At 38.5% G+C, this 24725-nt stretch overlaps 1 protein-coding gene across 6 annotated transcripts in view; it reads left to right on the top strand.

Annotated features, from left to right (window-relative positions):
• LOC144607750 (signal transducer and activator of transcription 5B-like) overlaps positions 1-20181 on the top strand; it is a 97509-nt gene extending 77328 nt beyond the window's left edge. For 5 of the 6 annotated variants that reach the window (XM_078424793.1, XM_078424790.1, XM_078424789.1 and 2 more), the window contains 10 exons: positions 1155-1242; positions 2279-2401; positions 2500-2592; positions 3862-4068; positions 5190-5284; positions 5646-5788; positions 6122-6277; positions 6564-6615; positions 7470-7577; positions 14767-20181. In XM_078424793.1, coding sequence (XP_078280919.1) covers positions 1155-1242; positions 2279-2401; positions 2500-2592; positions 3862-4068; positions 5190-5284; positions 5646-5788; positions 6122-6277; positions 6564-6615; positions 7470-7577; positions 14767-14893 — 1192 coding nt within the window. In that variant the 3' untranslated portion in view covers positions 14894-20181. Of the gene's footprint in view, positions 1-1154; positions 1243-2278; positions 2402-2499; positions 2593-3861; positions 4069-5189; positions 5285-5645; positions 5789-6121; positions 6278-6563; positions 6616-7469; positions 7578-13896; positions 13981-14766 lie in introns of those variants that run through there. The other variant, XM_078424794.1, reaches the window with a different exon arrangement.
• Positions 20182-24725: the final 4544 nt, after the last annotated feature.

Below are 24725 nucleotides of genomic sequence, written 5' to 3'. Positions count from 1 at the left end.
CTGCTTGACCCTCTGAGTTCTTCCAACAGTTTTATTCCTCTAAATTTGCACATATCTCTAATTAAATATCCAAACCATCCATAAATCTATATGATGACTGATAAGAGAATTTATAGGATAGATAATCATGGCATATCCCTGCACAACACAATAAACACAAATTTACACTTTTTTTGTCTTCTATACGTATGAACTTAACCAGTGTCAGTCTGATGAAGGGTCTCGACCCGAAACGTCACCCATTCCTTCTCTCCTAGATGCTGCCTGACCTGCTGAGTTACTCCAGCATTTTGTGATACCTTCGATTTGTACCAGCATCTGCAGTTATTTTCCTACATAACCAGTGTAATTCTACATTTATCCACTTGCTTGCCTGATCCTCCTGCCTGTCTCACCTGCTGCAGTACAGAGTACTCATGAAAATATTCCCTTCAAAAAAGAGCTTCTGGGGACTAGTACTAAACTAACACGACTCCTTCCCTTCTTTTACCCACTTCATCGTGCTCTCTTAGTTGTTTGCTCTGAACTTTTCTTTCAGTTTCCTAACAAGATTCACTTATATTGTTCAATTTTGAAACATGCAATGCAATGGTCTTGCTCAGTTTCATGAAAGGTAAGCTAGATGTAGTTAGTTCTGTTCAATCACATACTAGTTGAATTCACTGAGTCTCGCACTTTCCATTAATTTTCATTGTTTATAATTATAGAATTAAATGCACACAACATTTTGGAGGGATAGAGTTAGAAAATCAATTCAATAATAGATTATTTATTTTACTCCTTGAAATAATAAAGGCACCATAGAGGAAGATAATTAGTCCAGGTATAACTAAAGTCCTTCTTCAACCAAATGTGGATAATATGTCAACCTTGGGTTACTCAGTTTAATTACTGTCGATAGAATAACTGTCTACAGATGGGAAATCCTCCTCAATCCTGGGAAGGTGATTATTTTCAGAGCATGAAGCATCTTCCCTGCTGATGTGCAGATGGGACTGACTGTGTCTCATATTTACCTTTGAAATCAACAGTGTTATTATGACAATTACTTGTATCGTCCTTAAAATGCGCTCCTGTACAATGCAACAAATCTTTTTATTTAGATTATTTTTTTTAAAGAAACTGATTTTTTTTTTCACTTGTGTTTCTGGCAGTGACAGCAGTGGTGAAATATTAAATAACTGTTGCGTTATGGAGTACCATCAAGCAACAGGAACCTTAAGTGCCAACTTTAGAAATATGGTAAGCAAAAATCTTCAGTATGACAGGTGTTCGTACTGCTGTGCAATTCATTTGGGGGGCAGTAAAATACATTAGTAGATTTCAACCCAAACACAATTTGTTCTATATCCCATGGTGGATGGTTAGCATTAACCCTAGTTTTTATTCTCCCCAAATTCTAATCAACTTTCTTACCGCTAGGATACACACTAAAGGGAATGTACTAAAGCCAATTCACGTACCAATTCATATGTTTTTAGCATATGGGAGGAGAGGAAAGCAAAGCACCAGTGGCAGAAAGTGTAAAATCTACACTACACCCAGTGTCAGGATTGAACCCAGGTTTCTATCATTGTGTGGATGCTGCTGAGGCTGCCTCCAATTTCCACTAAATAAAGGTGACAGTTAAATTTCATCCACACTAGTGGGTTTGCAGTCATATAGGCTATTTCCATCAGGGCATTTTGACAGTCTGTTAGTTTCATGGTTGCTATTTTATTCCCAAATTTTATTCGCACTTATTAAATTACTTGAATTGCTTTGAGCTTTGAACTTGTCTTGAAATGAATGGTTGGCAAGTTGGAATGGAAGGGAATACTTTATTGTCACCTGTGATAAGGTACAGTGAAATTCTTTGCTTGCATACCCAAGGCATACAAATAGCGGCCTTCTACAGCGCTGACAACGTTACAAAATTTGACCACAAAGCCGTAAAATTCAATGGTGTGAAGTTTGATGGGAATAACAATAGGAGACAATTTGTGTTTTGATGGGAGACAATTTGATGGGAGACAATTTGTGTTTGTAAAGTATTGTTGGTGGAACAGGATGGGTTAAATGCAAGGGTGTATGATTTTATGAACAAAATGGGAAGTAAATTTCTGATTGTAATGTTTTAGTTGCCTCTGTGTTCCTTTAGAATTTACTGTTCTCCACTTGAATTGTTTTAACATTGTAGCTAAGAGAGAACATGTTTATTTTGTACATTCTGATAGTGTTGCAAAAGTTCGTAACATACAAATGTCGTGATGCTACCCAAATTTTGATTCTGTCTTAGTCTTTGAAACGAATCAAGCGTTCTGACCGACGTGGAGCAGAATCAGTCACAGAAGAAAAATTCACCATTCTTTTTGAATCACAATTCAGTGTTGGTGGAAATGAACTAGTGTTTCAAGTTAAGGTATGTTGCATTCAGAACTTGCTGAGAGATTCTAACAGTAAAATTATTTTATTCTGTTGATATAATTAATGTTAAGTAATTTTTTTTCTTTCTGGCAGACTTTGTCGCTTCCGGTGGTAGTGATAGTTCATGGCAGCCAAGACAACAATGCCACTGCCACTGTACTCTGGGATAATGCATTTGCAGAGCCAGTAAGTCATATCGACTTTAATATTAAAATCTATAGGAAAGCTTAAAATAAGGGTTGCAGTAGGCACACATATTAGTTTAATCAAATCATTACAAATATATAACATTTTTACAGTGTCTGTTATTTTCTAAAGACAAAATTCACCAATTTGTGAGAATGTTGTTGGATTTTATTGTTGGAAGTAGCACATTCTTATGCTTTACTTGCAAAGATGTAAGTGGACTCGATCTCTAAAGGTGTTTGGGGTTTTCTTAGCCTGTAGAAAACTTCCAAAGTAATTGTTAAGGAGGACACAAAACAAACACACTCCAATTTCTCCAACTAAATAACCTTTTTTGATAACTAACTTTTGGGGATCTGTACTGCCTTTCAAATTATGCTACAAGAATGTATAGGGATTTTGGTGTAGAGATTTCGTTTAGTTTAGAGATACAGTGTGGAAACAAGCCCTTTGACCCATCAAGTGACCAGCGATCACCCATACACTAATTCTCATCCTACACACTGGGGACAATTTATAGAAGCTAATTATTTTACCAACCGGCATGTCTTTGGAATGTGGGTGGAAACTGGAGCACCCAGAGAAAACTCACACAGTCATTGGGAGAACATTCAAACTCCACACACAGACAGCACCCGAGGTCAGGATCTCTGGCATCGTGAGGCAGCAACTCTACCGCTGCGCCATAGTTTCTGAAGCTGTAATCTGCTTGAGACACCTGACTCCAAAGCAACTTGCAGCTTGATGTATTCTTCTAGCATAGAGGTAACAAGAGGAGTTAAAATGAGAATCTTACATCTGAGTAATAAACTTGGCCTGGAACCCATAATTAATCTTAATTAATTTTTTTGGAATTGTGCAAGATTAGAGTAAAAATAGCTGTTGGAGTGAGAAGGGTCAGTTTGAATCTGTTTTCGGCCATGTTCACGTTTGGGCACGGTAAACTATTAATAACTGTAGGTCTGTGAGCATTTCCACCAGGTGGAAGATGGACCAAGTTAAAGTCTCGAAGTTTTGCAGTTTTCAACTTGATCATATTTCAAGATCCCATAGGATTAACAGAAACCTTCAAGAGTTTTGTAATCATTCATTTTTCTAAGCTGAAGTTCAGTTAACAAATTACTTATTAAACTGTTCCATTTTCCTGAATATACCTATTTAGAATTCTACGTCGTGTCATTGAATGGCTAATCTGGTATTGTGTTAAAATGAAAATCTTAAATTGTTGAAAATATTTATTCCTTATCGGTTGTCTATTTGCAATTTCAGGGTAGAGTGCCATTTGTAGTGCCTGATAAAGTACTCTGGCCACAGTTGTGTGAAGCCCTCAATATGAAATTCAAAGCAGAGGTTCAGAGCAACAGAGGATTATCAGAAGAAAATCTTGTTTTCCTTGCTCAGAAAGCATTCAGTAGTTCGGCTATACATCCAGATGATTACAGTAATATGACCATCTCCTGGTCTCAGTTTAATAGGGTAAGTTGTTGTTTAGCCATTGTGCAACTTTTGTACACATACCAACCTGAGAGATCTCTAAAGGCAGGCTTGCACAGTTCCAGAAAAGTTAACAGTAAACCAGTCCTGCATTGACTTAAGAATTAAAGTCTCAGCAAAGAGATACAATGAGTATGTTTGTAATTTGGCTACACTTATTTCACATTTTAATACCTTAGGAAAAAATTGTAATTAAAACAAAATACAATTTTATTCCCGTATTCCTTTTTGATAAATTTAGTGTTCATTGGTACAATCTGAATCATTAAATCTTAAGTATGAAGTTGCAAGAGTGACAGGTAATTGTCTCTCTCAATCTTCCTTTGATTTCAGTTGCCAATTCTGTTCCCCAGTTGCGAGTGCACAATGATAAGTTTTTACTCGTGTCTAAATTCCATGTGATGCTTATTATTTTACTCTCTTCTCTCACTTTATAGTGGATGCCTTACTCAATTCCTTCTCTGGTTTAACTGATAAGCAAATTAGCATATCTGGGAGATTTGTTTATCGGATCTAACTGAGGCATTTTGGATGTAGTCATCAGATGGTGCAGGCAACTGCTACACAGTTGGTAATCTTCACTAGTTACAGGAGCCGGAAGAGTTCCCAGACATGCTCATTGACTCTTGTGATTTTTTAATATGACTGCATCATGAGAAATACTATTTCAACCTTAAAGGGTTCAAAACCTCAAGACAATTAAGGGGCATTTACATGTGGGTGTTTGTCTATTAAGAACTGGCTAAAGCAGAAGGTTTATTAAATACTCTACATGTAGACATTGCAAAATAAATGCATTCTTACATCCTTAATGCCCACAGTTTAATGGTATTAGGATTATTCCACGTTTCTTGATGCCTGAATCATGTCTGATAACAAAATTCAGCATCTGTTATTTTGCTGTAAGCTTTTGTAAATGCTTATGGAATGGTTATAGAGAAATGAGTTAAAATTAAGGGATATACCATTCATTCTTGGATTTTATTTTGTGTATGCTAAATACTCTGGAAATTACCCAAGACTGCTTATTTCATTTTGAAGATGGAGAAATAAATAAAATATAAAGGTAATAGAATGCTGTCCATAATTTTCTTTTCTTAAAGGAAAGTTTGCCTGGTCGAAATTTCACATTCTGGCAATGGTTTGATGGAGTTATGGAGCTGACAAAAAAGCATCTGAAGCCTCATTGGAATGATGGGTAATTTCTGTAATGTTGTTACTGTTTGACTGTGTCTGCGTTTCCCAGATCGACATGTTACTGCATTTAAATCTTCTGCAAGCCATTCAAAGCAGCTAAAATCACATTAAAGTAATTTTCAGTTTTTGAGGACACATTTTCTTTTTTCAATTGTGAGATACGGCCATAGCTGGTGTTAAATACTGCTCATCCCTGATTAACTACCTGGCAGGAGTAGGCGCTGAGAGGAAAGGAACAGTGAAGTACCTTACACTATTAGGTTTCAGATAATAGTTTATGAGATACAACTTGTGTATTTTATCTTCAATGAATAACATTCAAACGTTAGTAATTTTAGTATGCTCACGTGTGCTTCATGCAGGGCGATTTTGGGGTTTGTAAACAAACAACAGGCACAAGACATGCTGCTTTCGAAGCCAAATGGAACCTTTCTGCTGCGGTTCAGTGATTCGGAGATTGGAGGGATTACAATAGCGTGGGTAGCAGATAATCCCAACAAAGCAGGTGTGACCACAGGAAAGCATCCATATCCTTAACCTCGGACTCTTATGACAGTTGTTGCAGACCATTTAAGCAATTCTAATTAAATATTAAAATTCTTAAATTGTAATGTGCAAAGATAATGTATTAAAATAACAATTACGTTAACTTACTCTGATCTGTTAGATAACTGCAACCAACATGAGGTTATACAAGTGTCATATGTACTGCAACGCTTCTGCTATTTTTTATCTAATGTTTGAAGTACTTTAAAAATACACTGTATTACTGTGAAAACACTGCTGCTTCTCCTAAGGCATAAAATATGTATTAATTAAAAAAGGTATATTTTTACAGGAGAAAGGATGGTTTGGAATCTTCTGCCATATACAACCAAAGATTTTTCAATTCGATCACTGGCAGATCGCATTAGTGATCTCAATCATTTGCTGTATTTATATCCAGACAGACCCAAAGACGATGTGTTTTCTAAATATTATACGCCACCTTTATGTAAGTATTACTTGGAACATGCAGTGATTTGTGTTTTGTGTACAAAATCCTCAAGGACAGAAAATGAAATTAGGCACGAAACAGCAAGTTTTGTTGATTGCTATTTTGTGAGCTGATCCTACTACTTTGATATTTTATAGCTGTTCATGAACATGTTTTATTTCTCTGGCAAAATATTATTTCAACTTATTTCGAATATTTAAAGATCTTCAAAAAAAATTATGGATCTGTAAGTATCTTTACAAAAATATTTTAATAACTGATTTTCTGCTTATCCCCATTGCAGCAAAAGCAATAGATGGATATGTAAAACCACAAATCAAGCAGGTGGTTCCAGAGTAAGTATTGCAATAACATGTTACTTTAGTATACCCAAATTCTATAGATTGTCTGATGTTGGGATTTTATAAATCTGACTTTTTGGTATTGATTAATTATGCACATAATTGAGTTTGCTTTTGTATTTCTATCACTCAGGGCTGTAATAAAAAATAAAAAGCAGAGGATATTCATCAGGTCAGACAGCATTTCTAGAGAGAAAATGGACGAGGGTTCCGCATCAGAGACCATTTATCAATTATGATTGGGGGGAGAAAATCAAAAGTTCATTGTGCTGAAGTGTTAACTGTTTCTTGGAGATAATTGCATTCCAGAGGATTATAAAATAGCAAATGTAAATTATTTATTCAAAAAGGGAGAGAAATAAAATGCAGGAATTTTTAGGTCAGCGAGTTTAACATCAATTGTTGAGAGAATATTAGAAGCATTTATTAACAACGTTATGGAAGGCTACTTTGGAAAAATTCAAGGTACGCACAGAAGATTAATCGATTTTTGAAAGAGAAGTTATGTCTGACTAATTTATCAGAGTTTGGAGCATAATGTTGGTAAATGAGAAATTGGCCATTTTGGCAAATATGGGAAGTATTTCATTTAAATGAGAGTTGGCAGAGCTCTGGTATACAGACAGCTGAGTGTCCTAGTGCATGATTCACAAGAGGTGAATATGCAGCAAATAAATTAACAAACTATCATTGTTTGGAGCTTGTAGATTTGTAATTTTGCATTTATCCTATTTAAGGCTGTTTCAAATGCTTTGTGGGGGCCAGGGGAGTGATTATTCGATTGGTTACTGTAATGTTTAGAATTTAGTATCTAAACTAAACTAAGCCGATGATTTTGCTGGTTGCAGATTTGCTACAGCATCATCGGATGCAGCATCAGCAAGTAGCACCTATATGGACCCAGTAGCATCGCCTGCGGTTTGTCACCAGCCACAATATCCCCTCTACCCACAGAAGTAAGATTTTTTTTCCATTGTTATCTGTTTTTAGGGCATATTGGTATTGGTTTATTATTGCCGTGAGTGCCAAAAAAAAGTGCAGATTTAAAAAAGGTGCAGGCGCAATGAGGTTGATTGGAAGATCGAGAATTCATCCCTAGTATATGAGAGATCCACTCAAGAGTCTGATAACAGTGAGGAAGTAGCTGATCTTGAATTTGGTGGTATGTGCTTGCAAACTTTGGTATCTTCTGCCCAACCGGAGTGGGGAGAAGAGCGAAAGACAAGGGAGCGATCATGTTGGTTACTTTCCCGACACAGCGTGAAGTACAGATGGAATCAATGGGGGGAGAATGGTTTGTGTGGTAGTCTGGGTTGTGTTTACAGCTCTTTGCAATTTCTTGCTGTCCTCGGCAGAGCAGTTGCCATAGCAAGCCGTGATGCATCTGCCTAGGATGCTTTCTTTTTCTGCTTTTCTGCTTTCTACTGCACAACCGCCAACACCTGGGCTATCTCATGCAGGTTTCGCTCGCGTGGGTACTGATTGCAAAAGGGTTATTTAGATTTTTATGTGGGCAAGTTTGGTGCGATGATCCATGTCCAAGTTGTCAAGCTGTGACTTGAAGAGTGACAAAGATGGTGCACATCTGGTCAAGTCAAGTCAAGTCAATTTTATTTGTATAGCACATTTAAAAACAACCCACGTTGACCAAAGTGCTGCACATCTGATTAGGAAAAAAAAGAAAAAGAAACATACAGTGGCAGGCAGGCAGCCAAACACAACGGCGCGGCCATCTTGAACAAAATGTTTAACTAAAGCAGAATGGTGTCCCGCGGCCGCACCGCACCGGGCGATTGAAGGCCCCGCGGCCGAGCCGCCCCGGGCGCTGTTCAGTCCCGCGGCCAAGCCGCGCCGGGCGATGGAAGGCCCCGCGGAAGAGACCTAAAAAAAAAAAGAAAGATTTCCCCCACCCACACCCCCCCCCCCCCACATACCCACCCACCCTCACCACCCCCACCCCCACCCCCACATACACAACCAAAACAAAACACCACACCACCAACACACAAACAAAAAGGACAAAGGACAAACAGACTGCCAGCGAGAGCAAATACTGTGGTGTCGGGAAGGATGTTCCACTCTGGGATAGTCCATGGATATAATGACTATAGGTAGCTATTTTTGTTTCCTCTAATTCTAGTATAAATGAAGTGATCTGAGGACTGTCTTGTAAATTTCTGGGTATTGGATTGAATGAAGTGAAACATGTTACTGGGGATGATGCCATGAGTCTCTTGTAGACAGTACATTAGCGGGCTTGGTGCATCTTGACTCGAGCGACTCCCAGCCAAGGCGATTTAACATATCGGAAACGCTTGACTGTCTTGAGTAGTCGTCACAAACAAACCGTGCTGCAAGCCTCTGAACCTTGTCAAGGGTGTCAATGTTATTTTTCTGGTGAGGGTCCCATATTGTCTGGCAATATTCCAACAGTGGGCGGCCAAGTGTTTTGTACGCTACCTCCTTTGTTGGTTTGTCACAACCGGATACATTTCTCCGGAGAAGGCCCAAAGTTCTGTTTGCTCTTGTGGCAATCTGGTTTATGTGTCTGTTCCAGGCTAGGCCAGATGTGTCTGTTCCAGGCTAGGCCAGATGTGAGTTCAACTCCCAGGTATGGGTGGTGATCAACTTCTTTAAGCAAGTTGTCTCCCATCTTGTACCGGTTTATGATCAGCTTGACTTTATGAGTAACTCTCATGGAAAAGCATTTGGTGAATTGTAACCCATTTGCCAAATGGTTTCCCAATTGCAAAGATAGTTTATGTCATTCTATTGTGCATCTGTACAAATTGGTGGGAGACGTGCTGAATTTCCTTTATCTTTTGAGGAATTTATGACATTGGTGTGCTTTCTTGGCTGTACTGTCACTGATGTTGGACCAGTGCAAATTGTTGGTGATACAACTAGGAACGAAGCATTTGACTTTCTCCACTTTAGCACCATTGATACAGATAATTAAAGAGATCCCACATGTAACAGAAAAAATGCCTATTTTGATCTAATGTTTATGGCATAAAGAAATGTATTTGATGGTTTCACTTCAAGCTTACAACGTGTATTTTTGTTTCAAATTCACTTGGAAGTGCAGGTGGAACCACATGCCATATAGGCCACGAAAAAAGTAATATTTCTATTTATACAGTGCCCTCCATAATGTTTGGGACAAAGACCCATCATGTATTTATTTCCTCAGTACTCCACAATTTAAGATTTGTAATAGAAAAATTACAGCTGTGTTTATACATACTTCCCCCCCCCCCCCCCCCATTAGGACACCATAATGTTTGGGACACATGGTCTCAGAGGTGTTTGTAATTGCTCAGGTGTGTTTAATTGCCTCCTTAATGCAGGTATAAGAGAGCAAGGTTGTGCCAATGAAAGTCAAAGAAGCCATTATGAGACTGAGAAACAAGAATAAAACTGTTAAAGACATCAGCCAAAAATTAGGTTTACTAAAATCAACTGTTTGGAATGTCATTAAGCAGAAAGAGAGCACTGGTGAGCTTACTAATCACAAAGGAACTGGCAAGCCCAGGAAGACCTCCACAGCTGATGACAGAAGAATTCTCTCTTTAATAAAGAAAAATCCCCCAAAACCTGTCTGGCAGATCAGAAACATTCTTCAGGAGTCATGTGTGGATTTGTTGATAACCACTGTCCGCAGAAGACTTCGTGAACAGAAATACAGATGCTACACTGCAAGATACAAACCACTTTTTAGCCGCAAAAAAGTGATGGCTAGGTTACAGTTTGCCAATAAGTATTTAAAAGAGCAATCACAGTTCTGGAAAAAGGTCTTGTGGTCAGATGAGACGAAGATTAACTTACATCAGTGATGGCAAGAGCAAAGTATGGAGGAGAGAAGGAACTGCCCAAGATCTAAAGCATACCACCTCATCTGCAAAACATGGTGGTGGGGGTGTTATGGCCTGGGCATGATGGCTGCTAAAGGTATGGCTCAATTCAAGTTCAAGTTTAGTTTATTTGTCACATACACACACACGATGTGCAGTGAAATGAAAGTGGCAATGCCTGCGGATTGTGCACAAAAAAGAATTACAGTTACAGCATATAAATAAAGTTAATATGTTAATATAGAGAAGACAAAATGTAGTCCCTGGAGTTATAAAAGTTAACGGTCCTGATGGCCTGTGGGAAGAAACTCCGTCTCATCCTCTCCGTTTTCACAGCGTGACAGCGGAGGCGTTTGCCTGACCGTAGCATCTGGAACAGTCCGTTGCTGGGGTGGCAGGGGTCCCTCATGATCTTGCTTGCTCTGGATCTGCACCTCCTGATGTATAGGTCCTGCAGGAGGACGAGTGTAGTTCCCATGGTGCGTTCTGCCGAACGCACTACTCTCTGCAGGGCCATCCTGTCCTGGGCAGAGCTGTTCCCAAACCAGACTGTAATGTTGCCGGACAGGATGCTCTCTACAGCCCCAGAGTAGAAGCAATGAAGGATCCCCAGAGACACTCTGAATTTCCTCTGCTGTCTAAGGTGGTAAAGGCGCTGCTTTGCCTTACCCACCAGTGCGGCAATGTGCGTTGCCCATGTCAGATCCTCTGTAATGTGGACTCCCAAGTATTTAAAACTGCTCACCCTATCCACAGTAGACCCATTTATCTCCAGTGGCGTGTACGTCCTTGGATGTTTAGCCCTTCTAAAGTCCACAATCAGCTCCTTAGTTTTAGTGACATTCAAGAGGAGGCTATTGTCCTGACACCAGAGTGCCAGATCAGCCACCTCCTCCCGGTAGGCCTTCTCATCGTTGTCGGAGATCCGGCCCACCACCACAGTGTCATCAGCAAACTTGATGATGGAGTTTGAGCTGAACCTGGCCCCACAATCATGTGCGTACAGGGAGTACAGTAGGGGGCTAAGGACGCAACCCTGGGGGGATCCTATGTTCAGGGTGAGGGAGCTAGATGTGTGTTCCCCATCCTGACCACTTGGGGCCTGGCGGTGAGAAAGTCCAGGACCCAGGCACACAGAAGGGTGCTAAGCCCCAGTTCCAGCAGCTTCTCAGCCAGTCTGCTGGGGACTATTGTGTTAAAAGCTGAACCAAAGTCAATGAACAGCATCCTCACATAGCCCCCCGGCTGTCCAGATGAGAGAGAGTGGTGTGCAGAACCTGGGAGACCGCATCATCCGTGGACCTGTTCGGACGGTATGCGAACTGTAGTGGGTTCATGTTGCGAGGAAGGAGGGCACAGATGTGCTTCTTGATTAGTCTCTCGAAGCATTTCATGACAACAGAGGTGAGGGCCACTGGTCGGTAGTCATTTAAACACACTGGAGAGGCATTCTTTGGCACCGGTACAATGATGGATCTTTTGAAGCATGCAGGGACCACGCACTTTGCCAAGGAGAGATAATCAATTATCTTCATTGATGATACAACTGCTGATGGTAGTAGCATAATGAATTTTGAAGTGTATAGACTCATCCTATCTGCTCAAGTTCAAACAAATGCCTCAAAACTCATTGGCCAGTGATTCATTCTACAACAAGACAATGATCCCAAACATACTGCTAAATCAACAAAGGAATTTTTCAAAGCTAAAAAATGGTCAATTCTTGAGTGACTAAGTCAATCACCCGATCTGAACCCAATTGAGCATGCCTTTTACATGCTGAAGAGAAAACTGAAGGAGACTAGCCCCTAAAACAAGCACGCCAAAGATAGCTGCAATACAGGCCTGACAGAGCATCACCAGAGAAGATATCCAGCAACTGGTGATGTCCACGAGTCGCAGGCTTCAAGCAGTCATTGCATGGAAAGGATATGCAACAAAATACTAAACATGACTTCTTTCATTTACATGACATTGCTGTGTCCCAAACATTATGGTGCCCTGAAATGGGGGGACTATGTATAAACACTGCTGTAATTTCTACATGGTGAAACCAAAATGTATAAAAATGGTCTAAAAGATGTATTAAAATCTTCAACCACATGTGATTTTTTCCATTACAAATCTCAAATTGTGGAGTGCAGAGGCAAATTAAAAAATGATGTGATCCCAAACATTATGGAGGGCACTGTATATGAGTAACATAATGGCAAATATTAAAATTCCAATATTCCTTTAACATAAAACAATGAATTACAGGATTAAACAGTCATTTATAATCACTTCAACTGTTTCAAGAAAAGTGTCTGACGTGTTCATGAATTATATTCTTGCTGCCCCGTTCGAAACTGCCCTTTCGCTTGGATTTTTGCATTGGAGAAATTCACAAACAACAGACCCGTGCTGTGACTTCCCTCTGCACGTTGTTCACTCCGTGAGCATCAAATCCACTATTACAGCTGAATGGAAAGTTGCCTTATTTCAAATCATAAAAACCCAGTCTTCCAATTCACGTGCAACATAGTATATTAAATCAAGCAATATCATGCAAAAAATAGATGTTTAAAAATATAAAGTAATAATATAAGACCGTTTGCAAATCAAGCCTTGTATAAGCCAAGTAGGAAGCAAACTAATTTATTTCAGTGAATACCCACAAATTGGAGATTATCAATTTGATATCACTATGCCATGGAATGTTTTATAACCTCTCAATCACTCAGTTTAACATGTCATTAAGCACTTGCCCACTCTCAAATCTCATTGTAGTCCCTGTTACTCCAGTAGGAACAAACTCTCATCCATTCTAACCTTGCATCAACTGTTATATCAGACTAAATCTGTTTTGCACCCTCTAGCACCATTACATCCTTTCAGGACAATGAGCAGAATTTGGGAGACCCTGTATGGCTTAACCAGTGTTTTATAACAAATCAATATAGCCACCCTATTTTTAAACTCTCTCTGCAAAGTTCTGGATCCCTTATATTTTTCTTCACTATGATTATTTAGTTAATCGTACTGAATGATCAAAGTAAAACAAATAACCTAACGAGAGCTTTCCTACTGGTAGCCTTTTGCGTATATGTACCTCAGATTGTCCAACGTGCACAAACATCTAGACCCCTCTGTTCTTACACAGCTTATAGAAATGTCCCAATTACTCTGTATTATCTTCGCTTGTCCTTTCTATACTAATTCTAATAAGTATACTAATTCTCTACATTTGGTGCTGTCTGTTTTTGTAACCTATCTGTGTCCTTTTGCATTCTATAACCAAACTTACAGTTTGCCAAGTTTGGTGCCATCTGCAGTATTGCAACATTATTTAGCACATCCACACCCAAGTTGTTAATAAAGTAAAATAGGGTGGAGATTGCACAGGGCTTGATATACTTTTCCCAATCCTGCCCACATACAGGGAAGGTGCCAGAGGACAGGAAAAAGGGGAAGTTTGACATCCCCAGCAACTGCAGGCAGGTCAGTTTATGGTCCAGGTACTGACCTGTGGAGAACTCAACTGTTTAACATCCTCCAGCCTTTGATCTAGAACTTTGTTAAGCGCCTTCTGAAAATCCACATAGATGACGTCCCTTCATCAACCTTCTCTAATACTTCAAAAAAAAATCGTTCAGGTTTGTCAAACACAGTCGTTCTTTAACAAATCCATGTTTTATTCATTCAAACTTCTCCAAGTGATCACTACTTTCTTGTGATTGTTGTGCAAAGTTTGCTTCAATCAGATTAAGATGACCTGCCTGTAGTTACTAAGGATATCATGCTTCCCAATTTGCCTTTTCTCTGGCACTCTGCAGTATATAGAGATGATTGGAAAATTGTAAAACCCATTTGCAATCTCCATCCCCATTTCAGTCAACCAATCCACTACCTCTGAGAGACCAGATAGTTTGACCGACATCCAGTCAATATCTTCAATCACATCAGGCATTATTTCCTGCAGCTAACTATTCTGAAGAACGAAGACATGGGTTGTGCCTGACCAAAGACAACTTGCTTTAACTTTTTTTTCCACCTTCCCTTCATCTGATTTGGCCTAGTATCCGCTTATATTTTTAGTGTTTGTAAAGTGACACTGGGCATTGCCCACAATTAAGCATATAAATGCAAGTTATTAGTATCATTGATTTTGAATGCACAAAGAAATGCACAATTTATTCTTTTAGATTCTGTTCCCAAAGATGCATTCAGAAAATGTAGCAGAAATAAAATTATTTTTACAAATAATATAGCCCTACTCAAAATCAATAATATTTCATGAACTTTTATTCAGCCCAGACAGCATGCTTGATCCTGATGGCGATTTTGACCTGGATGATACAATGGACGTTGCCAGACATGTGGAGGAGCTTCTGCGCAGACCAATGGATAATCAGTGGCTTCCTCATCAATCAACATGATTTGCCAACCACACCTCAGAGAATATTGTTTCTTATGGTTTCATTCCATAAGTTGCTTCATTTCCAAATCGTTCATAATGTGAAATGTTAATATTGCTTGTGAATCTAATATTTTTGTGCATGTCGAAGCTGTGCAAATGTTTTTAAATGTCCTGATTGCTTGGAGGAAGGCTGCAGTTTTGGAGACTGCAATTATAGTTATTTTCCGTTGTACAAAATGCAAGTTGCTATTTGCATGGTTTTTATTTACCCTTTCAGAATTTTAGTTTTTGGTAAATAGTTTTAATTTGTATTTTAGAGTGCCAAGGCAAATGCCTAATTAAGTCCCAATTTGAATCATTGTTCTTGCTGAGAAGCCGGTCAAAGCTATTTTATTTGTGCGTGGATACTACTTTTCAATCATTTACCAACGTCGTTCTTTACATGGTTTATTGGAAATTGTTACTCAGTTTTTGATGGAAGCTTTGAGCATTGGTTCATCTTTGGCACAGCAGGGCCACACTAACAACTATTTTGCTCTTTTTTTTTAAATGGACCCATCAGTGTCCGTGACATAGTGAGGAGGTATTTGGGAGGGATAGTTTATGATGTATATTTTTGTATCCCTGAACCATTTTGTTCATAATTGTATGTTGTTTCCATAATAACTGAATTGAAGAAGGTTTTAAAAAAGATGATTACATATTTGACCTCATTCATAGAAGGTTTAAAAACAAAAAATAATCACACAGTTGACCTCTTTTAGAATCAAGGCAATTTTATTACATAATCTAGGCTATGGTTTTTGTTTTAAAGTGTATGCATTTGGATTGGCATAGCTGCCAAGTTTTTTTGAACTTTGCAAAATCAAGGCATATATGTACTCGGTTAAGATAACTAGTTTGTGCTCGATCATTTTTGGCAAGATTAAGTACTTGCTGGATTTGGTCATTAAAGCTAGTTATTTGGAATATTTAAAATTTTTGCAGGTGTCAGAGAAGCTCAACAAAATGCTGTTGAATCATGTAAGAGAAGTGTTGTCCATACAGGCCTACTTGAAGATAGTATATTTTACTTTGTTTGCCTTTCTGCCTGCATGGAAGACACATCTTCTATTTGGTGTAATGCTTAGCCCATATGCCATGCTGAGGTCGACTGTACTCAATGTCGTGATCTTTGTATTGTGAGTAATAAGGAATATGTTTTAAACATCAGAAATGTTTTAATGCATTCAGACCTATAGTAGATAACTCACATTATGAGTAAAAACAGCCAGACTTGGTTCTGAGATGCCTTAATAAGCTGTAGAGTAAATTGATGCAGTTAATCGGAAATATTTAAAAACTTCAGTGTGCATTATTGCATGTGACTTGACCCTGTTCCTCATGTTGGCAATATTCAGACATAATTTGGTAACAAAAACTATTTGTTTCAGCAAAAAGCCTTTCAATGGGACCACCCCTCGAGGTAATGGATAAAGGGAATTTCTTCAATCATTTGTTTTTAAACAACCACTATTGCTGTGTGCAGGGACTGATGCAGTATTTGTTTCCTTAAAGGGGTGCCCATTCTGGTTTTGGCCATTATCATTTGTTTGGGAATGCTAGGTTCAGCCTAATAGCCACATGCAAAATGGAGAGAATAAAAACAATGAAGATGTTTACATTTTAAATGACAAATATGCTTATCTGTATTTAAAAAAGATCAATTATTCTCGCTGCTTCTGTTCATTGTTTGTATTGTTCATATGCCTGGGCCTACTGAGATGTAGCAAATTTAAATTTAGTTACATTACATTTGGTTATCTTTACTGTAGAGAAAACTAACAAAGACCAGTTCATTGTTACTGCCAAACTTTTTTTTCTAGTTCGGATACAATTATGGGCTTGTACATATTATGGTGAAAACATTTCTTCAGGATTCTATCTCATATCACAGGCTTTGGTAAATGTTGTACATAAGGAGAAGTCATATTTCTATTCCTCTAAATTCTGGTAGGCATGTTCATACTTTCTGGCATTTTAGTTAAAAAATCATGCTATATCTTCCCACATTCTGCAATATCTTTATTCTCTGAAAATTCCTCATCCAGACTTCAGTGATAACATTGTGTCAAATTAGTTCCTAATGCATTTTGGTGTCTGATTTGACTTGGATGCAGTCTTACATTAAAGCACTTTTCTGCAGTGTTGGCCAGTAGTGCAGGGTACATTTCATTATTCTTTCATGATATCAAAAAGCACCACAGGTGTGAATTCAGTTTAGGCAGAAATGTGGTGTATGCTCTTCAGATTGTAAGGGTAACTTAGCAGTTTGCATTTTCTCAGATTTAGGCCATCAGCCCATATCTCTCAATTCAATGACACAGGGGGAGCATTCAAGATTGATAGCTTTTGAGTGAAGAAAAGATCACCTCTGGAACCGGGAAGATGATTTATTACAGTGTAATGAGATAAGTTATTCTAAATCTAAAATTTGTTACAATTGATGTAAACACAAGTTTCAGCTATCCTGCTGAAACTTGTGTTCATCATTAATTGTGTTCACAAGAAACTTATGTTCATCATGAATTGCAAAGAATCTTATTGTGCAATTATCATTCAGGTTTGGGTGATGCTACAATATGTGGAAAGCAAGAAGAGAGACCAATTTTCGTCTGAATATGACAATCAGCCTTTCGAGCGTTGTCGGATTTAACTGTGTCTGTTTCTATAACACAGCTTGGTAGTTTGCGGAGTGAGAGGTTTTCTGGTGCAGAGACTGAAGCTTTACATTAATCGAATGTATCTTCAAAGCAAGGCATCATTCAATATAAAATGGAATCTTTCAAACCTGTAATGATTTTCTCCAAGCATTCAGGAACTCAGCGTGTTTTATCAAAGCATATTCGCTTTTGACTGCAGAAATATTTTTTCTCAATCATTTGTAGTTCCCTGCTTCCTCTCTTAAAAGGGTTCAGGACCTCTGTGATGACTCTCTGTTCCCTGCCTCCTTCCAGTCCTTGTCTCGGGTTTATTTAGTTTAAGCAAGTTTGGTATATGTTCCAGCTTTCAGCCAAGTGGCTACTGATGTACACCAATCCAGCCAATGAATGTCACAATAGTTCTCTTGCCCGGTAATTTGGTGCAAATAGAGACCTATTGAATGCAGCGTCCTGGGTATTAACCAAACTGAAGCTGATATTCAATGCACGTCAGTGGCTGCTTCATAAGCAAATTGTGTGGAATATCACAGTTGGATTTTGCTGATAAATGCCAAATGCAAAAGACCTGAACTTAGCAAAACCTGTCACTGCATCTTTCCTAATTTGTCCATTGCTGGATTACCTATGGATGAAGTGCCGGTGTTGTATTTTGCCCTGATTCACTGAATTAGCTTGTGGATCCTGTACCAGGATAGACTTGGCACAGGTCCCCAGTGAGCTCAATGGTGATTGAGGGAAAAATATATAGGTTTCCTTTTAAATTATTTTTGGTTTGACTAATGCTTTTATTTAAAGGTGTTTGTTTTTAATTGAGTTTCCCTTTTTTTAACATTTTTCCATTCTTAATAGGTCTAAAACATAACAACAATCAGGAACATTTTAGAAATCCTGATGTCTTTGGCAGCTGGCAAAGCTTTGGGCTGGGAGGGGTAGGAATTTCCCACCTGTCAAAGGCAATCGGATGAATTTCTGAGAAGAGATATCTCCATGGTGGTATTCTTGTGCCATTTTGCTGCTGGAGCTGAATCGCTGTATTCTAGGAAGCTTTGAGCTAGTGCGTCCAAATTAGGCAAGTCTGGAAAGCGGCAATAGCAGCTGGCAAGTCTGTGTTAGCAAAATCCATCGACAAACATTGCAACTTAAATTTGGTTGAGTTCAGGAAAACACTGTTACATGCCCTCACCATGACAAGTAGAAGCAATCTGTATATTTTTAAAAACTTGTGTTCTCTGTCTCTTAAGCATGATAAGGAAATTTGAAATGGATGGAAATCGATATCTCACTGGAAAGAATCATTGTATTTTTTTTTAATTAAAGTGTCCCTTTGCACCTAGAACTCTCTTCATTATCACATTCAAATTTAGTCAGAACATTATTTTTCTCACTGGAGCATTCAAATAAAACCCGAGCTATTGTTCATGTCTTGGATCTGAAGACATGGTGGAAGCTCAAGTTACTTGGGTGTCATCTTGGAGCTAGGACCAAAATCGTTTTTCTCAAAATCAGCAAGAATTGTTGCACTGTGTGTAGGAGATGCCATGACCCCACAAGACTTCAAAGTTGAGCCTCACACTGCTGATTTGAGTCTTGTTTCTCAGACCTAAGATGAACCTCAGAATCAGTTTTCAGTTACTCATGATAGATAGCATTGGCTGTGAACATAATTGACTTTGGGTGAGACTTTTCTTCACATGATTAGTTTTAAGCTCATCATAAAGAAAGTTCAAGCAGATGATAGATTTTTATTAGTCATATGTATAAAATAAAAATTAAATTAAACTGAATTTGTAGATCAGTCACTAGGATAAAGAACTGAATAGCAGGACAATTTCGCATCAAGATCTTCAAAACATTGCTTGAACATTTTTTCTGGCTGAGTTTTTAAACTCTGTTCACTAAATATTTGGGGCAGACACCTATTGCGAAGTGGATTATGAATTTCAATTCAACATAAGAGTGTACATTCAACTTTCCTAATTCTCTGATTGTCAGAGAGTCAGTTGCCAACTGGTCCGAAAAAAAACAACTCACTATAAAAGCTAAACATGAGGTGTGTGTCCACCATGGACGTTGACTGATGACTGCATTCCTGTGTGAATTATAAAGGGACAAGTACACTGCATCTTTCATTTAGGCTTGAGTTTTATAAGTAATTTAGTACATGAAGGATTCCTGTAAATGAAGAGAATGGACAACTAAACTTTAAAGTACTTTCAAACTGTTCTACTACTTGCCGAGTGTAATTAATTGTATTTTATATTTGAGCAGCGGGCGGTGTGATGGAAAAGGGGAAAGAAAAATTTGCAGTCTTTGACCTGATTTTACTAATACTAGTTAAAGCAATATTTTTAATGGGGTACCTAAGTTATGCTGTATATGTTCTTCATTGTGCTTTGCTCTGCACACCATAAAACAATACAGATCAATGGTGATAATTCTATGGTTTGTTATCACTAAATCCATGATAACAACACACTTTTCATGAATATAGTTACAAGGTATTGTAATAACATAAACGTTTACAAACTAAAAGTTCATTTAAATTGGATAGAATGTATGTCTGTTAATAAGCTTTACCAGTAAATTGATTTATTTTTTAACTATCTCGGTTGTCTCAGTGCGTGTCTCATTTTTACACTATGTTAACTGGGTTTCAGTTAGAACAAACTTTAACAAACATTAGTGTCTCCAGTGACTTTTACATTGAAGTTTTTTGATGTTGTGGAGTACAATCAGCATCTTTTATCCGCCACATACCAGGAATGTTAGCCTGTCTCTAACTACCTTACGTCCATCCCCTTGAACTCTGTATGATAGCATTTAGGCTGATGACTCTTCATCAGAACTGGGAAAGAAAAATAAAAGTAATAATTTGGAGAATGCACCAGGATGAGATCTGGCATCGGGTTGCTGACTTGAAATATTAACTCCATTTCTCTTTCTATGGATGCTACCTGAACTGCTGAGTGTTTCCAGCGGTTTCAGTTTCAGATTTCCAGCAGTTTTTTCATCTGTAAGCACACTGCTTCCCCATACCAATTTTCATTAGTCTGTTTGGTGATTCTTGAATATCAATCAATCATTTTGCTAAGTGCTGTTATTCTCTTCCAGGTTTTCTTGCTGCGTTGTTTAAATCCCAGAAAGTCCTTTGAAATCCTAGAGGTTTGACAAACCAATTAGAGGGACAAATGTGGATGAATACATTGTGTTTGAACTTTATGGGGGAAAAAACGCCTGATAACACTTTGTGATCATTGACGCCAAAACACTTTTGCCTCAATATCATTTAAGTGAAATACCATTGAAGGATGTTAGTATTCAACAATTAGTATTCAAAAATGCCATCTTAATTTACCTATTTAGTAATATTGATGTTTTATAACTGCTTTAAAACAGCAAGGAGGTAACTGCCGATTCATTTGATTTTGGTTGATAGTTGGAACAGCTCCAATATTTTGCTCCAAAAGTAATTTGTCTCATAGGAGTGTATCAAAATGTCATGGATTTTGTGCTCAATCTGAGAGGGGATTTAATGCAAAATTGACTTAGTAAGGAGCACTAAGAGCAGGACAGTTGTCTTTCAGGAAAGGCTTAATACTGTATATAGAACTACATCTTCGCAGTGCAACTGATTTTGAAGTGGGGATATTATTGAAGTCGTGTCAGTCACTTAATATGCAGCAAGGTTCCTGCAAATGCTTACATTGATACAACAATCCACTGCAGCCAAAATATCTAGTTTGGAGATGCAGCGCAGAAACAGGCCCTTCGGCCGACCGAGTCCATGCTAACCAGCGATCCCTGCACTCTAAAGCTATCCAACACATTAGGGACAATTTACAATTATACCAAGTCAATTTGTCTACAAACCTGTACGTCTTTGGAGTATGGGTGGAAAACAGATCCCTGAGAAAACCCATGCAAATCACAGGGAGAACGTACATATTCCATACAGACAAGCACCAGTAGTCAGGATCAAACCCGGGTCTCTGGCCCTGTAAGGCAGCAACTCTACCGTTGTACCACCATGCCGCCATAAGAGGTTTTCGAGGAGCGTTATCAAGCAAAACTTTACACTTGTTATTAAATTAGAGCCTCAAAAACTTGGTTAAAAAGTAGGAGTTAAGTCGGTTATTATTTTGTCATACTTGCCTATGATGACATGGATGACTACCGAGAGTTGCTTTGATACAGGATTAGAGGATTCAAACAAGGAGTTCTAGGAAACCACCCATTAAGTTCTTTGGCACTGCTGTGATATTGCAACTAGCCGAAGTGTCATTTCAAAGCCCTGTGGCAGCAGTTAAGAATAGATCGACTGCTTCAGCGATGGTTGCTGAGAGTACTGTCGAGACCAGCACAAACTACCTTGCCACCAAAACGTGCCTCTAGATGTTTTAAATGCACCCACGGACAGAAATCTTCTTGCTTGAAAGATGTCTCCTGAGTGAACGCACTGACAGTACTGCAACAATTGTATGGCCTGATTTCTGGGAGAGAATTCGTAATCCTTTTACACAGAGGAAATTAGCCATAATTGATGCAATCATAATTGGATTTTGTAAACTTGGGTAATTCAGAAATCGTAATTTTAACTGGCACATTTCCACCTGCAGTTCAGTCTCTTATTTGCTGTTAATTTTACTACATTGTAAATGTGTGTAAAATTTCTAATTGAATTCTAAATTAGTGCTGCGATCAACCCCATCATTGATCTTGTAATTTCCGGTGCAGCAGCAAAAAGTGTAGGTACTGTTGAGAATATCCCAACATTCCTCTGAGAATTGTTGATCTGTGTGATGTGGGTGTTACTGGCAGTGCCAATATGTGTTGCTAATGTGAGCCACTAACACAGAAATACTTTGACCAGCAGGTGCTGCTTAATTCCATTCAGTTTAGTTTATTGTCACGTGCACAGTGAAAAGCTTTTTGTTGCATGCTAACCAGTCAGCAGAAAGACAATACATGATTACAATCGATCCATTTACAGTGTATAGATACATGATAGGGGAATCGTGTTTAGTACAAGGTAAAGCCAGCAAAGTCCGGTCAAGGATAGTCCGAGGGACATTAAAAAGGTAGATTTATTCACAAAATGCTGGAGTAACTCAGCAGGTCAGGCAGCATCTCGGGAGAGAAGGAATGGGTGACGTTTCGGGTCGAGACCCTTCTTCAGACCCTTCTTCAGGGAGTTTCTTCCCAGTTGTTATCAGGCAACTGAATCATCCTACCACAACCAGAGAGAGGGAATGGGTGACGTTTTGGGTCGAGACCCTTCTTCAGACTGAAGAAGGGTCTCGACCCGAAACGTCACCCATTCCTTCTCTCCCGAGATGCTGCCTGACCTGCTGAGTTACTCCAGCATTTTGTGAATAAATCGATTTGTACCAGCATCTGCAGTTATTTTCTTATATTAAAAAGGTAGATAGCAGTTCAGCACTGATCTCTGGTTGTGGTAGGAAAATAACTGCAGATGTTGGTACAAATTGAAGGTATCGCAAAATGCTGGAGTAACTCAGCAGGTCAGGCAGCACCTAGGAGAGAGAGAATGGGTGACGTTTCGGGTCGAGACCCTTCTTCAGTCTGAAGAAGGGTCTCGACCCAAAACGTCACCCATTCCCTCTCTCTGGTTGTGGTAGGATGATTCAGTTGCCTGATAACAACTGGGAAGAAACTCCCTGAATCTGGTGGTGTGCGTTTTCACACTTCTTCACCTTTTGCCTGATGGGAGAGGGGAGAAGAGGGAATGGGCAGTGTGTGACTTTCCTTGATTTTGCTGCTGGCCTTGCCAAGGCAGTGTGAGGTATAAATGGAATTAATAGAAGGTTGGTTTGTGTGATGGCCTGGGCTGCCTGCGTCCATAAATCGCTGCAATTTCTTACAGTCCTGGATGGAGCTGTTCCCAAACCAAGCTCAGGACAGTTTGGTTTAAACCAGAACTGCATTGAAAAGAAGAGGTGAGGAAGGAAAGTTGTTAGAAAACGGAGTCTAGTTGTGTAAATGACCAAAGCATGAACATTTGTTTTTGCAAAATGGCTACTTTGATTACTTGGTAACAGCAAACATTTTTTTAGTTTTTCTTAGTTCCTGAAATCTCACAAATAAGGTTACAAGCAAATAAAAAACATAAATTGGTTGAGAAGCATTATATAATGGTCATAATTTATTGCCCATGCCTAATTGTCCGTACATGGGGTTGGGAAATGCTTTTAGGACTGCTACAATTTGGTGAAAATAGTTGAAGTGAAGGCACATTTTTTCCACACGACGAATATAATTTTTTTTTAAATTTAAAAAATGAAAATATTTTGGGGGGGATAAGTTCCTTTAATTAATTACAGTAAACGTACTAAAATGTGTTGCCTCTATTTTCAGAAATGTTGGAATTTACTGAAATATCTTTCTAATTAGATCATATAATGCAGTAGGAAGTATGCCTCAGCTAAAGATTCATCTTTTTAAAATTAAAACTTCGGTTGATGTTTTAGACTAAAGTTCTTGAGCTACAATGAACGTTTAAGGGGGTGAATTATTTATTTTCTATTTTTAGTTCTGTTCAGGGAAATTTTCAGCTTGTTCTCATTGGCAATGTTTGTATTTTTGATAACTTAAAATTTTAAAACTAACAAACTATATTGCATTAAATCTGGCAATGACAACATTAAATGCCTGAGTATTCAGCATCATCCATTACCACTTGCTATTTTTACTATGCCTGGTTTATTTTCCCAAGTTACTGCAATCACATCTCTTCCTGGAGGTTGCGTTATGTTTGTTATCAAATGTGATTGTAGGTCATCTGCAATGTATACATTTTGAAACCACATTCTTAAAGCAAAATGTGTGGTTGAGATTATGTATTATTATTTTGTCAGCGTAAAATAATAGATTAAAGTAATTTTATTAATGCAAGATATAAAAAATAATTCGTGATCTAGGGTGTTTTAGATCATTGCAAACTGAAGAAAAATGAAAGTCCTGTTAATACCATACATTTGCAATGTTTGAGGCGAGATAAAACATCAAGGGTAGAACTCGCAGTGAGATGGAGAACTTGCTGGAAGGAACATTCCCTGAGGTGGAGGGTAGAAAGAGTTTGTCTTGGAGACAAATTGAGAGTGGGTTTGCTGTAAGCCAGAGTCAGAGCTC

The sequence above is a fragment of the Rhinoraja longicauda genome, chromosome 29 (genome assembly GCF_053455715.1).
Source record: "Rhinoraja longicauda isolate Sanriku21f chromosome 29, sRhiLon1.1, whole genome shotgun sequence".
NCBI lineage: Eukaryota > Metazoa > Chordata > Chondrichthyes > Rajiformes > Arhynchobatidae > Rhinoraja > Rhinoraja longicauda.
Note: the sequence above shows the minus strand (reverse complement) of the source record. Positions and strands in the feature narration are given on the sequence as shown.